This window comes from Procambarus clarkii, chromosome 53 (genome assembly GCF_040958095.1).
Source record: "Procambarus clarkii isolate CNS0578487 chromosome 53, FALCON_Pclarkii_2.0, whole genome shotgun sequence".
NCBI classification, from domain to species: domain Eukaryota; kingdom Metazoa; phylum Arthropoda; class Malacostraca; order Decapoda; family Cambaridae; genus Procambarus; species Procambarus clarkii.
Genome location: NC_091202.1, coordinates 7338782 through 7355124, shown reverse-complemented (window position 1 = coordinate 7355124; position 16343 = coordinate 7338782). Strand labels below are relative to the sequence as shown.

At 44.4% G+C, this 16343-nt stretch overlaps 1 protein-coding gene across 1 annotated transcript in view; it reads left to right on the top strand.

Moving 5' to 3' along the window:
- LOC123767225 (ionotropic receptor 21a-like) overlaps nt 1-16343 on the top strand; it is a 277510-nt gene that overhangs the window by 143248 nt on the left and 117919 nt on the right. Inside the window, exons 4-5 of the mRNA XM_069304699.1 lie at nt 1333-1565; nt 2181-2309. Coding sequence (XP_069160800.1) covers nt 1333-1565; nt 2181-2309 — 362 coding nt within the window. The remainder of the gene's footprint in view (nt 1-1332; nt 1566-2180; nt 2310-16343) is intronic.

Genomic DNA, 16343 nt, shown 5'->3' with positions numbered 1-16343 from the left:
AAAATAAATTAGTTTATCAAAGTGAGTTACGTGTTAGTTTGAATTAGGTTTCAGAGTGACTTACTTTTTCCAGAGTGAGTTAGTTTTTTTTCAGTCTGTCTTAGTTTTCAGAATGACTTAGCTTTTTCAGAGAGCCTTAGATTTTTTTATTTTTTTCAGAGTGAGGTAGTTTTTCAGAGTGAGGTAGTTTTTCAAAGTGAGGTAGTTTTTCAAAGTGAGGTTGTTTTTCAGAGTGAGGTAGTTTTTCAGAGTGAGGTAGTTTTTCAAAGTGAGGTAGTTTTTCAGAGTGACTAAGTTTTCAAAGTGACAGTATTTTCTGACTGACTTAATTGAACTGAGTGAGTTTTTCAAGGTGACTTAGTTTTTCAGTATAAGTAAGTTTTCAGAGTGACTAAGTCTGATAGTTTTTTTTATAAGTTTATCAGAGTTTTCAGAGTAATTTAGTTTTTCCAAGGAACATTTTTTTCAGTGTGAGATATTTTTGTCTTTGAGGGAGTTTGTTTTTCAGAGTAGCTTGTTTATCAGTTAAGTTTTTTCAGTGTGAGTTAGTTTATTTTTCAGTGAGTCTTAGTTTTTGAGTGACTTAGTTGGTCAGAGTGATTAGTTGTTCAGAGTGACATTGCACACCTTCACGATAACGCTGCAAATAGATCACGCGCATCCATCAGTTATCCATCTCAGTGTATGGAGGGGATCCTTTTCGTCGTCAATTTCCCTATTACTACTAAGGCGGGTAAGTCTCTCACATCAGTACTAAGGCGGGTAAGTCTCTCTCACATCAGTACTAAGGCGGGTAAGTCTCTCTCACATCAGTACTAAGGCGGGTAAGTCTCTCTCACATCAGTACTAAGGCGGGTAAGTCTCTCTCACATCAGTACTAAGGCGGGTAAGTCTCTCTCACATCAGTACTAAGGCGGGTAAGTCTCTCTCACATCAGTACTAAGGCAGGTAAGTCTCTCTCACTTCAGTACTAAGGCGGGTAAGTCTCTCTCACATCAGTACTAAGGCGGGTAAGTCTCTCTCACATCAGTACTAAGGCAGGTAAGTCTCTCTCACATCAGTACTAAGGCGAGTAAGTCTCTCTCACATCAGTACTAAGGCGGGTAAGTCTCTCTCACATCAGTACTAAGGCGAGTAAGTCTCTCTCACATCAGTACTAAGGCGGGCAGGTCACTCACACATTATTACTGAGGCGGGTAGGTCACTCTCACATCATTACTGAGGTGGGTAGGTCACTCACACATTATTACTGAGGTGGGCAGGTCACTCTCATATCACAAGTGAGGCGGGCAGGTCACTCACACATAACATCTATCATGTTGCCGTCAACAGGTGCGACAAGCGTCGTGGTGTGTGACGGTGGTGGTGGTGAGCGACGACCTCGCCTTCCTGGCCGCCTTCGCCCACTGGTCCCTCAAGGGCCGCCTCCTGGTGTGGTCGACGAGGCTCCTGGTCGTCACCCGCCTCCACCTCCACCACCTGCAGGGCCTTCTGAGCTCTCACTGGACCTTCTCCATGATGAATGCAATGGTGCTTGTCTTGGATGAATCATCAGAGTTTCCTAGGTAAAACATATAATCAGAGGTAATAATACTGATTCTCTTCCTGCAAGAGAAAGTCAACTTTATAACATTAGAATTGATTCCATTTAACACAAAATATGTGAAAGATTACAATTTTTTTCAAACAACTTCCGGTGGGTCAATATTTTAAACTCAGTGATATACTTTTTTTCTACCTCGTGGTTTTGGACTGTTGATTTGCAAGATATTTATCTGCAAAGGACCAATTATAACAAAAAAAATTTAAAGGAGCAAGCTCAACTCTCTCTTGCTCAGAGCACCTGTCATTCTTTAACATCAATTTCTAACATTTGCTCCCAAACTGTATTGCTTCATAACAGTAGTGCTAAATAACTGATTTAAAATCTTTATTGTTAGAGACTATTTCTAAACAATAGCATTGAGAATTAAACTATATTAAACACAATCGTTAATTTCTAATTATATCCAGAAACCTAACTGTAATAATCTCATTTTTAATGTTCATAGATATTTACACTTTGTGATCACGAGGAATGGGTATATATTATACAGTTAGGTTAACAGAACCACACACACACAGCAACTTAATCACAAAAATCGATTCTTTCCATGTTTAATCAGGCATTGTGATGTTAGTTTGAGCGTGTATGTGAACCTGCCGTACAGTGCCTCAGGAGCTAGGATAGTGAGGACTGCCTGGTGGACTGCAGCTCGTGGTCTCCAGATCACTACCCATCATCCTCTCTTCCTGGACAAGTTCAATAAGTATGAAGTTTTCCATAAGAAATTACTCAATACGAAATATATTTTCCTTTGGTTCAGTTGTTACATACATCAAAATAATAATATAAATCACAATTAGTAGGCAACCATCAGCCTCAGGAGACTTTGGAGTTATGCTCTGGCTGTCGGTCAACGCCAATACGATTGGTTCCAGTACTGTCGCAGGAACTGTGAGCTCCGTAATCTCTGTAATCCGTAAGCTCTGTAATCTCCGAAAGTTTTTCACCGATTCCTTTGAAATTTTGACACAACGTTACATCCGAATATGTGCGTGCTTTTATATACTGACTATATAGATGCCACACCTGTGACAGGTACATACATGCTTTTTTGAAAAGCAGCACCATCTGTTGCACATATAGCAATTCACGCTATACTAAATATGTTACGATTCCATTTCAATTTCCGATTGCATTGATAAATTGAATTTTCATAAATTTTGATTTATTTTCGTTTTGATTAAATTATTTTGTGTGACATTGCATTGGAATTGTGCAGTGTTGTTTACCATACCGTTCATTTCATTAGTATAAGTATAGATGCCACATCTGTGACTGGTAAAATAATTCGTTTTTTTTAACAACAGCGCCATCTGTTGCATGTAAAAGCAACACACGCTATACTAAATATGTTACGATTCCACTTCAATGTTTCTGATTGCATTGACAAATTGAAATTTCATAGATTTAGATTGATTTTCATTTTGACTTAATTATTTTGTGTGACATTGCGTTGGAATTGAGCTGTATTTTTTAATTGTTTTTCATTTCGTTTTTTAACTGTTTTTCTTATATTTAAGTGATGGGAACATCAGATCACTTGATGTTCCCATTTTCTGATGGGAACATCAGATCGTTTGGGAATGCATCGAACGAGTGGGGTATGTTGGGGAGGATAAGGGGACGAGAGTGGGGGATTTTGGGGAGAACGAGGCGACAGGGGAGGGGGGTAATAGTGGGGAAGACGAGAGGACCGGGGAGTTGGGGACGAAGGGACAGGGGAATGGAGAATGGTGGTGAGGACAAGGGGACAGAGGAGGGGGGGTTGGTGGAAAGGACGAGGGGATGGGAGAGGGTTGAATGGTAGGGAGAATGAGGGGATAAGGGAGTGGGAGATGGTGGGAAGGAGGAGGGAATGGTGAAGTGGGGAATGGTTAGGAGGACTAGCAGACGCTGAAGTGTGGGATGTTGGGGAGGACACAAGGACGGGGGAGGGGAGGCAATAGTGGAAAGGACGAGGGGACGGAGGAGTGGAGAATGGTTGGGAGGATGAGGTGATGGGGAATGGGAAAACTTGGAGACCAGAGAAGGTTGCTGTGGCCGGGTACAGCTAGTTATTATAATAATAGTATTAATTATTACTAATTATCACTCTTCCTATTCGTGAAAGATATATGTGAGAAGAGTCCGAGTGTCCAAAGTCTTACTCAAGATCTGAGGGTGTAGAGGAGACTATGAAAGCTGAGCAATATATTATGACCTCAGGATTCACCACTGGAAGCTGAGAGGTGAGTCTAATTATCAATGACAGTATATGCAGATGGTGCAGCTGTTGGTACCTACCCTGCCAAACACACGACGAAGGTAAAACATTGTCAGCATTCTAACAAGTTGTAACAACTATCTAAAACGTCAAAAAACTTTATAACTAGATGTACCAACATTGTAAGAGGTTGTAAGAAGGTAACAATAGGGGTCGTTAAATTGTGTGTTTGCAGAGGCTAGCTTGTCGTCATGAAGTTTCTCATCCAAATTTGACATGTAACCTCCAACACCTCCATTACTTTATCTCTGCTATAGCTTCAGTTATCTGTAGATAGGTTTCGTATTTTCCAATGAGGTAACATGGACTCTAGTGATTTTATATTTGTGATGGTTGTATGGGGAAAGACATGGCAAGCTGTGAGAGAAGATGAGTTATTGGATTGAGATGGTTGGATGTGATGTCAAGTTTGGCACAGTGAGTTTCTAAAAAGGTGCATTATTGATAATAGACAGATGTGAAGATCGATAATGAGTGCTCCATTCAAATCTCATCATGAAGCATTCAACCTTTTAGCTGTAAGAGTTCATATGTGCAGGAGAGCAGATATATTGCTATGGCAATTGTGGGGAATACATCTTGTAGAAGACAGAGTCTGAGCACTAATCTGGTGTGGGCAAGTGGACATTGCAGGATTGACGAGCGAGGCAGCACTTCTGTTAAATTTGGAGGTGTCATATATTGCAGCTGATCAAAAGGCTGTCGATCCCCAAGTTGGCAGAACCTTAGACGTGAGGTGCCGAGAACCGGCGTTAGTGTGATCAAAAACATATCAGTGACAGTTGGAAGGTTTGGAGAATTAATTTAAACACTAGGGAGTTTTTGGGGAAATGGAAGGTCTGTTTCGAGACTATATCAGTAGCGTTTTGTATTTTATAATTCGAAACACAAGTCATGGAAGTCTTGACTGCCATTCTGAATTGACTTACAATTCATGGGACACAAGTCAGCAGTTTTGTCAAGGAAGGGCGTACTGTTCAGCATTAGTGTGCATTAAGACTTGTGTAGTACATGCAACCCACTCTCACACAAGACAGCACATATATGACTTATTGCTTATAGTTAATATTTTGCTTATGAACTAGTACATATGTGGTATATTCCCAGTTATATTTTTTTCGAGGCCCAAACTCTTTCTCAAGTACCAATTTACGTCTCACAGTACCCGTCCATCGCCGTAGACAACAGAATAGTCGTGATTGATTCAATTATAATGCAAATTGTAGATTTCAGGTCCCACATGGGTTGTGAAATTTACCTGCTATTATCCATGCTCTTAGAATATTACAGATCAGCTACATCTTAATGAAGGCTCGTAGTTTTGTTTTGAGAAATATTAGCTGTTCTTAGTAAATTATAATAATCACTATAATTTATTACATAAAATAAAAGTGCTTCACAATCAACATTATATACACTAGTTGGTGCTTTAAAAATGTTTAAAAAATGTATTGTAGGAACGTCAACAGAAAACGATGTTACGTTGGAATGTCTATGGGGTAAACTACTGCAAACAGGATGGTATAGTGTTTACTACCTACTGTAGGATGGGTATAGGGCCCACTACCACCTGTTAGGTGGGTAAGGGGTCCATACCACTTGTCGGATGGGTCTGGGCCCAACAACTACCCATAGGATAGGTATGGGGACCACTATCATCCACAGGATGGGTATGGGGTCCACTACGGCCTACTAGATGGGTATATGGTCCTCTACCACCCACAGGATGAGTATGGCGTCCACTACCGCCTGCAGGATGGGTATGGGGTCCACTACTGCCCACAGGATGGGTTTGAGGACCACTATCATCTACAGGATGAGTATGGGGTCCACTATCACCCACAGGATGAAAACTGTGTCTACTACAGGATGGGGTATGGCCTGCATTGCCCCCCCCCCCACAGCATGAGAATAGGGTCCAGTACCGTCCATGGAATGGGTATATGCTTACCTACCGCCGACAGGATGAGTATATCGTCTACTACCGCCCACAGGATGGGTATGAGGTTAACTTCAACTCATAGGACGCGTATGGGGTCCACTATCTCCCTCAGGGTGGGTATTGGGTCCATTACCTCCCAAAGGATGGGTATGGCCTCCACTGCCGCATACAGGATGACTACAAGGCCCAGTACCGCCCAAGGGATGGGCATGGGTCCATTCCCAGCAAACACAAATCATCTAGAAAACGTTCGTCTATCTCTTCCCATTGGTGTGGGAATGATTTGCATTGAGAATGGTGCAGGAGAGCCTTTGAGAAACTTTTAATCAAAAGATCCAAACACAAAGGTTTTATAATAAATTGTTTTTCTACAACTATTTTGTTCCTAATGTATTACAAATAGTTTTTACATGTTTAAATATAAAATTTATTTTGTTTTTTGTAAAATTCATTAATAAATTGTGAATGATATTTATTGGCTCAGTGAATCGTTCAAAATCAATTTAGTTATAATATGATCAGAAAAAAGTAGTTGTCCAAATTTTCTAGAAATCGCTCTTTTTAACACAATTTGACTCCTTATGCATTCCAATAAACACTAATATCATGTTTAAATATATAATTTATGTATTATTCCCTAAGATAATTTATATAAATTATAAAAGTTGCTGGAAAGTGGTGTGAAAGAATCTGAAAACGTTTTGTTGTCTTATATTGACGTGTTCTTATTAACTATGTCTTAAGTGCACAGTTTATCAAACAAGAAGATTAACATTCGTCAACCCTTAAAATCATATATGTTATCTTGCTGGTGCAAAATGGGTGAATCTTTAAGAACAGCTAGTATCTATATGCCAAATGGTGTTTTCCCTAACTCAAACAATGTAGGGTTTATTATTCTACACATATTTCTAATGACTCTTAGATGTTTACATTCTCTGAAGTATAATTGTGAAGGCTGTGTCCATCACAAGTAAGAGTGATTGAGAGTGACTGAGAGTAAGAGTGACTGAAGGAGAGTAAGAGTGACAGAGTGTGTAAGAGTGAGTGAGAGTAAGAGTGATTGAGAGCAGGTAAGATTGAGTAGGAATAAGTAAGAGTGAGTGAGAGTAGGAGGGAGTGAGAGTAAGAGGGAGTGAGTAAGAGTGAGAGTAAGAGTGACTGAGAATGAGTGAGAGTAAGAGTGAGTAAGAGTGAGCGAGAGTGAGTAAGAGTGAGTAAGAGTGACTGAGAGTAAGAGTGACTGAAGGTGAGTGAGAGTGCCAGAGAGTGTGTAAGAGTGACTGAGAGTGAGTAAGAGTGACAGAGTGAGTATGAGAGTAAGAGTGATTGAGAATGAGAGTAAGAGTGATTGAGAGTAAGAGTGATTGAGAGTAAGAGTGATTGAGAGTAAGAGTGATTGGGAGTAGGAGTGAGAGTAAGAGTGATTGAGAGTGAGAGTAAGAGTAAGAATGAGAGTAAGAGTGATTGAGAGTAAGAGTGATTGGGAGTAAGAGTGATTCAGAGTAAGAGTAATTGAGTGAGTGAGAGTAAGAGTATGAGAGTAAGAGTGATTGAGAGTAAGAGTATGAGAGTAAGAGTGAGAGAATGAGTAAGAATGGGTAAGGGTGACTGAAAGTGAGTAAGAGTGACAGAGTAAGAGTGGATAAGAGTGAGTAAGGATGACTGAGAGTAAGAGTGAGTAATAGTGCGTAAGAGTGATTGAGAGTGAGAGTGATTATGAGAGTGAGTTAAGAGTGTGAGGTGTGAGAGGGTAACTGGCCAGGGAGGCAGGATGTGTGGTCACAGATAGGCCTAGGCCTCGTGATCTCTAATGTTGGTTTTTATATATATGTTGGATTTTTTGTCCTGTTTCAAATTATAATTATTTAGCAGGAATGTAATAAGATATTGCACAGTATTAATGTGACAATAATATATGCATTATTTCCTTGATAATCAAACTTGTTGTTCAAAGATAATATACAATCTTTGAAGAAAGATTTTGAGAGGGCGAGCTGGCAACACTGGGCTGGTGGTGAGAGATACACATGGTTAGTTGTGCTCAGACCTTCAGTGGTGAAGGGTGTGTCCCAGCTGGCCGCCACCAGCCGCCACCCGCCACCACCCGCCGCCACCCACCACCCATCACCCCCAGCTGCCACCCGCCACCACCAGCCATCCACCACAGCCAGCGGCCACCACCACCCACCGCCACCACCCACCACCACCGCCACCACCCACCACAGCCGCCACCACCCATCACAGCCGCCGCCACCACCACCACCACCCACCACCACCACCACCACCACCACCCACCACAGCCGCCACCACCCATCACAGCCGCCACCACCACCGACCACCGCCGCCACCACCACCAGCCACCACCAGCCGCCACCACCAGCCGCCACCGCCCGCCACCAGCCGCCATCACCGCCACCACCAGCCGCCACCACCAGCCGCCACCAGCTGCCACCACCAACTGCCACCGCCACCAGCCGCCACCACCACCACCAGCCGCCATCACCGCCACCACCAGCCGCCATCACCGCCACCACCAGCCGCCACCAGCTGCCACCGCCACCAGCCGTCACCAGCTGCCACCACCAACTGCCACCAGCTGCCACCGCCACCAGTCGCCACCACCACCACCAGCCGCCATCACCGCCACCACCAGCTGCCACCGCCACCAGCCGCCACCGCCCGCCACCAGCTGCCACCACCAGCCGCCACCACCGCCCGCCATCAGCCGCCATCGCCCATTGCCACAGTCGCCACCCGCCACCACCAGCCACCGCCAGCCGCCATCACCGCCACCACCGGCCGCCATCAGCTGCCACCGCCACCAGCCGCCACCGCCACCAGCTGCCACCACCGCCCGCCACCAGCCGCCACCAGCCGCCACCGCCCGCCACCACCAGCTGCCACCACCGCCACCAGCTGCCACCAGCTGCCACCGCCCACCCCCACCAGCCGCCACAGCTGCCACCGCCCGCCACCAGCCGCCACCAGCTGCCACCACCGCCCGCCATCAGCCGTCACCGCCCATTGCCACAGTCGCCACTGCAAGCCGCCACCGCCAGCTGCCACCACCCACCACCGCCGCCCGCCACCACCCATCACAGCCGCTGCCGCCCGCCACCGCCTACCACCACCCACCACTACTGCCCGCCACCACCGCCACTGTCCGCCACCGCCGCCACTGCCAGACACAGCCGCCAGTGTCCGCCACCACCGCCACTGTCCGCCCGCCGCCACTGTCCGCCACCGCTGCCACTGTCCGCCCGCCGCAACTGTCCGCCACCGTCGCCACTGTCCGCCACCGCTAGCACTGTCCGCCACCACTATCACTGTCCGCCCGCTGCCACCACTGTCCGCCACCGCCACCACTGTCCGCCTGCCGCCACTGTCCGCCACCGCTGCCACTGTCCGCCTGCCGCCACTGTCCACCATTGCCGCCACTGTCCGCCACAGTCACCATTGTCCGCCTGCCGCCACTGTCCACCACCGCTGTCACTATCCGCCACCGCCGTCACTGTCCGCCCGCCGCCACTATCCGCCACTCTCCGCCACAGCCGCCATTCTCCGCCGTACAGCTTCCCCTCTCTCCGTTCCCCTCCTCTCTTCTTCTCTCTCTCTCTCTCTCTTCTCTCTTCTCTCTTCTCTCTCCTCTCTCCTCTCTTCTCTCTCCTCTCTCCTCTCTTCTCTCTCTCTCTCTCTCTCTCTCTCTCTCATATATATATATATATATATATATATATATATATATATATATATATATATATATATATATATATATATATATATATATATATATATATATATATATATATATATATATATATATTATATATATATTATATATATATTTATATATATTTATATAGGGCATATGTTTTTGTATTTTTGCTGATTTGTTAGTAAATAATAAAAGAATTATTATTATATTTAATTATAATAATTATTATAATTAAGTGCCTAATTTCACCTTCATAGTTTCCTATTCTGTGCATTAAAATTGCTCTGTATCTAGTGTTACCCAATTTCTCAATCATTATGTACTTAATCCAATCAACTTTACCATTGTGATCATTACTGTCTTCTTGTATGTGCTATCAATATGCTTTATTGTGCCTATTAATCTTTGTTAAATTACCATTCAAGCTGTCAATGCAATCCATCTGAGCTACTTATGTGCTTTTATATAGATTCAAATATCTTTCATCTAATTTTTTTCTTGCAATGTACTTGTTTTCATTATATAAATTTTGCTAGTATTTACCTACTTACATTTTTTTGGCTAGATTAAGGACCTGCCCGAAATGCTGCGCGTACTAGTGGCTTTACAAGAATGTAATCACTATGTTATGTATCCTCATAATCCCAATGTTCCTTCTTGTATACATATAAATAAATAAATAAATAGTTATTACATGTAATTGTGGAGGCGGTCGCCTAGGGTTATGGCCGACCAACCACGAGGTAATCAACATACACAGAAATGGGCATAAAATGGGGAAGACAGTTGCTCACCTTGAGCTGGAGTCTTCCCTGGGGGGCGGAAGTAATACGACGGCTTCTAGGGGCGAGGATGGGCGAAGTCCAATGGTAGCTGGCCGATAAGGGTTGCTGGATAACCACCGTCCAGGGAGCGTCACTAACAGGTCCTTCTGCGGTCAGGTGCGGTTCTTCTCTGCCCTCAGGCGTGCTCAGGGAAGATGCGCACAGTCACTGCGCAGGGCCGCCGTCCACCAATCAGGAGCACCTAGCTTAAGAGATATTCCGTCTGGCGGGCACTTTGAATGTGGTTCCCTCCACACTCCCCCCGTCCCTATAAAACAAAGGGTGTATTAGAAACTTAATTTAAACTTAGTATGTCCTTTTGGAAAGGACCCTCCACCGGCTTCCCATTGAGGGTTGGAATGGTATATATAGCAACAGAAGAGAATGTTTCTGGTTTGACTAAAAGAAAACATTTAACAATTTAAATACAGAATGTACTTCTTTTTGAAATTGTTAATGATTATTGTACTGACATAGTGTCTGTTGATCTAAATCTTGTGATTGAACGAGGTAGTACTATTTTGGTGCACTGAACTGATCATGATTTATTTACACTACACACTACACTGCAGTTTTTTCTTTCTTTCTTTCAAGATTCACTCCTAGGGATTCACGCTAGTAATGGTCCTCACACCTAAGTGCTGCTCCTTGGTTATGGTTATCTTGAGGTTATCTTGAGATGATTTCGGGGCGTTTTTTTAGTGTCCCCGCGGCCCGGTCCTCGACCAGGCCTCCACCCCCAGGAAGCAGCCCGTGACAGCTGACTAACACCCAGGTACCTATATTACTGTTAGGTAACAGGGGCATAGGGTGAAAGAAACTCTGCCCATCGTTTCTCGCCGGCGCCTGGGATCGAACCCGGGACCACAGGATCACAAGTCCAGCGTGCTGTCCGCTCGGCCGACCGGCTCCCCTCCCCTGGTTCCTTCCATTACTGAGCAACACTTTCCACACATCTCACCCCCAGGATCCCAAGGGAAAGCAATTAGATCTGTGCCTTCCAGAAACTGACCTACTGCTAGTTTTTCTTTTATTTTCTTCTGAGAACGCCTTTTCGAATTGTGTTGTAAAAAGCCCTGCTTCTTGTAAGGAATTGGCGTCTTCCTGTGGTTCAAGGGTTCCACTAGGTATTGGGGCATGTTATTGTCCAGTTCACATGGGACGTTTGCAACCGACCGTGGTGGAATGACCGTGTGTTGAGACACTGCCACTCTAGTTATGCAAGGGTTGGAGTTGGGGTCTGGTGTATTCTCCCTTCCCAACTGCATAGGAATGATTTGTCCCTGTAATATCATCTGAGAATGGAACAAGGCCAAGCTGATGCCCTGACGTTTCATAAAATTAAGCCCCAGTAGCATGTTATCTTCAATTGGTGCTACATATACGTTTACTTCAAATTTCCCTCCTGCAATTAGTAATGTAACCGGCCCTACCAGTGTCTAGGGAATGCACATACATTTCCCCGCTGTATTGAGAGTGATCGCCTTATTACCTGTGATGGGGGTATCAACTTTTGATGAACCTCTTGAGAAATAATTGTGACTTGCGCTGCTGTATCAACTATTGCCCTCACCATTACGTTCTCTACTTGAATCGGGATCCAGAACATGGAACCGGATCGTGATTGCCTAATAGTTATTTGTTCCTGTTCCTCTTTTTCTCGCTTATCAATGTCCCCGGGTGTGCTGGGTGGGTCTACCTCATCCTCCCTGGGGGAACAACTGCTCTCTTCTTGAGGGAACTCTTCCTCATCACCTACTTGCTGGAAATTTAAACCAACCCCCTCATGTTGATAGAAGTCTTCCTTGTCTTGCGACACATCAATTTTACCTTCGCCTAGGTTCCTTGCGTCAGCCAGTGCTACCATTTCAGGCGCACCTTCTGAAAATGTTTGATCGGACTGGCCACTCTTCCTAATGGATATCCAGTGCCGGTATTTGGAAGGTATAAGTTTTGAACCCTCGAGACGGACTTGGTGTCCTTGAAGGTAGTGTAACCACACTCTGCTGGCCTGGTAAGTCGTGGGTCGAATCTTGGCCTCTTGAGCCGACCGGCCTTTGTTTAAAGAATGATCCTCCACTAGAAATGAAACATGATACTTATCGTTGGAACGCTCCTCTTGTTTACGGCCTTCGTCCCAGCCCCTCCTAGACCTTTGACAATCGCGGGCAAAATGATCCTCTTCCCCACATAGGTAACAATTATTACTCCTCCTAGGTGATGGGGCGCGTTGACCACGAGGTGATATGATAGCGTTTGTGAGACGCTTCAAACCCTCACATACCTTGTCCAATTTGTCACGAACCCCTGAGATCCCTGAGACAACTTCATCTAGTTTTGCGTTCATGCCTGTCAATTTATCTAGCTGTGTATCCATTCCCGCAAGAGGGAGAGCCTGATCCTGCAATTGTTTGCCGGAGATCCCGTTTACCATGACCTGATAAGCTATCAGCCGGTGACGAATCTGGAGATTTTGTGGGTGTCCGTGAGCGGAGGCGGAAAGCCAAACTACTCCGAGCTGGCTGTTCATATCGGGAAGGTCTACCCTCAGCATTTATCCGCACTACTGGCCCTTAGGGACCTCTACTGCTGGGAACCATGTGAGGATGAGCCTGCTGACCCGTGAATAGCAACAGAATTATGCTGAAATGTCTGAGCCCTATCAATGGCTTTTTTCCATGGAAGAAATATTAGCGTTGGAAATATATTCTGCTAAACGCTTATCTAGCAACCCCTGGCCAAATCGCATGATTGTCATCTGCTCTTCCTCTCCCCTTTCCACATGTTTGTAAGCTCGATGAGCCAAATGCTGGACTCTATCAGCCCATTCTAAGATTTCTTCACCATTATCCTGGTGGGCCTGAGAAAATTTCATTATTACCACGTCTAAACCCTCCCTATCTCCAAATCTCTTTACAAGTTTGTGCATCATGCGAGTGTAATCAATTGATGGTTCCCGGTCTAGTATGCAGTTGTAAAAATCACTGGCTTTGCCTTTAAGACACCAACCCAAGTTTGTTAGAGAAGTCGTGTAACTCCAATCTTTTTCCACTGCATACGATGTGAAACGGCGATAGAACGGAGTCCAATCAGATTTACCATCATAATCGAGTTCTCGAGGTGGTGGACGGAACGAATTATTCCTTCGACCATGACTGTTCCACTGTCGAGGAGACATGGAGTCATTCGAATCAGAATCCTGAGAGCTAGCTGACAACCTTCGAACTGGATGACGAGTGGAATGAGACGAACCCTTAGTGGAAAGATGTCCCTGTCTCTGAAAACCAGAACTATGCAAACCATGGGTAATACGAGGAGGAGACCCACGTCTGGTGTGACTGCGTGTAGCTGCACCTCCAGAGACAGCGGAGGCATTCCCATAGGTTGATGGCGAGTTTGAACATCTCCTAGTGTTTGGTTCTGCTATTGTGTTGGAGCTCGACCCCTGAGGGAGCGGGTCTGTGTCAATAGATATGGCATTCAACAAAGGAGTTGTAATCTTAAGGTGAGAAATATGGTGGATGTTGTCTGCCGTGATAGTGCGTGTGTGTCTAAACTTGACAATTCTGTTGGCCAGTGTGTACGACACTCCTGGTAATTTTATTAGATCAGTTACAGACGCCAAGTTAATGTGTATGCGGGAGATCTTGCAGTAATGAAAAGTCGCAGCTCAGAACTAGTCTTTTGCAAAATGTACGTTCACAGCCAAAGTAAACCGGCAATGAATAAAAATAAGACACGTCAGGCCTTAATTCTAGGGATGGTCAAGAATAGTACTCTGCCTCCAAGTCTGTAACAAATGGGAGCAGGTGCCGCTTAAGAATTATCCAGTATGTTTGAGGTATCCATTCACTGTACGATGTCCAAAACATTGGAGAAAAACAGGGTGGCCCCATTAATTAAGATGACCTGACCCCAATGTTACTCCCTCCCAAAAGGTTTCAAAAGTTGGAATGCACTTGGTTTGGTTTTGAACACTCAATAGGACCGGATAATCGTAAGTTCGTACACTTGATCATGTACTGTAATTTAGGATCATGCACTTAAATCTAGAATCATGCACTTAAATCTAGAATTATGCACTTAAATCTAGAATCATGCACTTAAATCTAAGGCCTTGCACTTAAATTTAGGTTGTAAACATACATTGCACTGTTACAGTTGTACGTTAGGTAAGAATCCTTATGACTGATAACTAAGTATTGTAACTGGGCACTTTCAGGAATATCACAAACTGTCATGTTCCCCTCAAAAGTGGACATTTGCAAACCACAATGTTTCAAGTTTCAATATTTCCGCTAGATATTCGACAGTATTGTGCACTTAACTAATTTATATCAGTATATTTCGCCTAAGTGTTTCAAGTAAATTTATCTAATTTTACTGAAAATTAAGTTTATTCACTAACATCTATATTCAGCAATGAGTATACAGTTCAAATTTCATGCACCTGTTAAAGAACAACACACTTATTTCAGATGAATGGGGTAAGCTCAATGGTGTTCCCAGGGAAGAAGTATGGTTTCCTTTACTCAGGTTCTAAATACACCAGCACAACTTTTCTTGACATATATGTCTCCCTGGAGTCATATATATATCAGGAAAGTTCGTGCAGCCAAAGTATAATACAGCCCAGTAAGATGCAACAAACACCTATGTATAGCTGAAGCCACTGAGTCCTCCATGACCGTGAGTAAACAATAACACTAAGCCCGGATACGCTCGTGAACGAAGGGCTGAATCCGTGAGTTAGTAACTTCCTCCTCACTCCTATTATAATCACAAAAATACTGAACACTCCGAATTCTGATGTAGAATATCCAGAAAAATAGTAAATGCAAAGAAAATTGATGGTATAACCTTAGTGGTAAGTGGAAACGTCAGCAAGTGGGGCGGATGCCAGCTGGTGGAGCAGACGCCAACAAGTGGGGCGGGCTGGCATCATATAGGAACAAGTATGGCGTCGGCGTGGCTTGGTGATGGCGTCGTCTTGAGAACAATGAATATTCACCAAAATTCACAAAAAATAGAGAAAATTGCCAAAAAAAGGAGAAAATTTATACTGTAAAGATGGCAAAATATCTGGGAAATGAATCTAACGTCTAGAAACTTGCTGGATGAATGGGGGTTGTAGTTCCTCTTGAATTACGAACAGAGATATGACGAAGTATATAAAATCACAGGGAAATGCAAGAAATGGGAAATAAAGCACAGATACTGGAATAAGGAACCACAATATCTCAGACAACGCAGCTGGAAAGCATAAATCAAGTCCTAGCAAATTGGAGAACATCTAAGGTGCAACCGACGACAGTAAATTTTACTGTAATGTTGAACACGCCGTCTGAAAGTTAGCAGGATAATGATGCGTACACCGTGGCGAGGTCCTCTTGATCACTGTGTAGGCCGATTACTCACTGCGCCAGTGTGGAGGCGGTCGCCTAGGGTTATGGCCGACCAACCACGAGGTAATCAACATAAACAGAAATGGGCATAAAATGGGGAAGACAGTTGCTCACCTTGAGCTGGAGTCTTCTCTGGGGGGCGGAAGCAATACGACGGCTTCTAGGGGCGAGGATGGGCGAAGTCCAATGGTAGCTGGCCGATACGGGTTGCTGGATAACCACCGTCCAGGGAGCGTCACTAAAAGGTCCTTCTGCGGTCAGGTGCGGTTCTTCTCTGCCCTCCGGCGTGCTCGGGGAAGATGCGCACAGTCACTGCGCAGGGCCGCCGTCCACCAATCAGGAGCACCTAGCATAAGAGATATTCCCTCTGGCGGGCACTTTGAATGTGGTTCCCTCTACATAATAATGGTGCTTCCCAAATCAACATTATATACAATAGTGTATGCTTTGAAAATCTTAGAAAAATCTTAGAAAAAAAGAGAATGGATTGTAAGAACGTCAACAGAAAACGATGTTACATTGCAATGTCTATGGGTACACTAAAATCAAATCAAAATCGAAATCATGATCGAAATGTTTATTCAG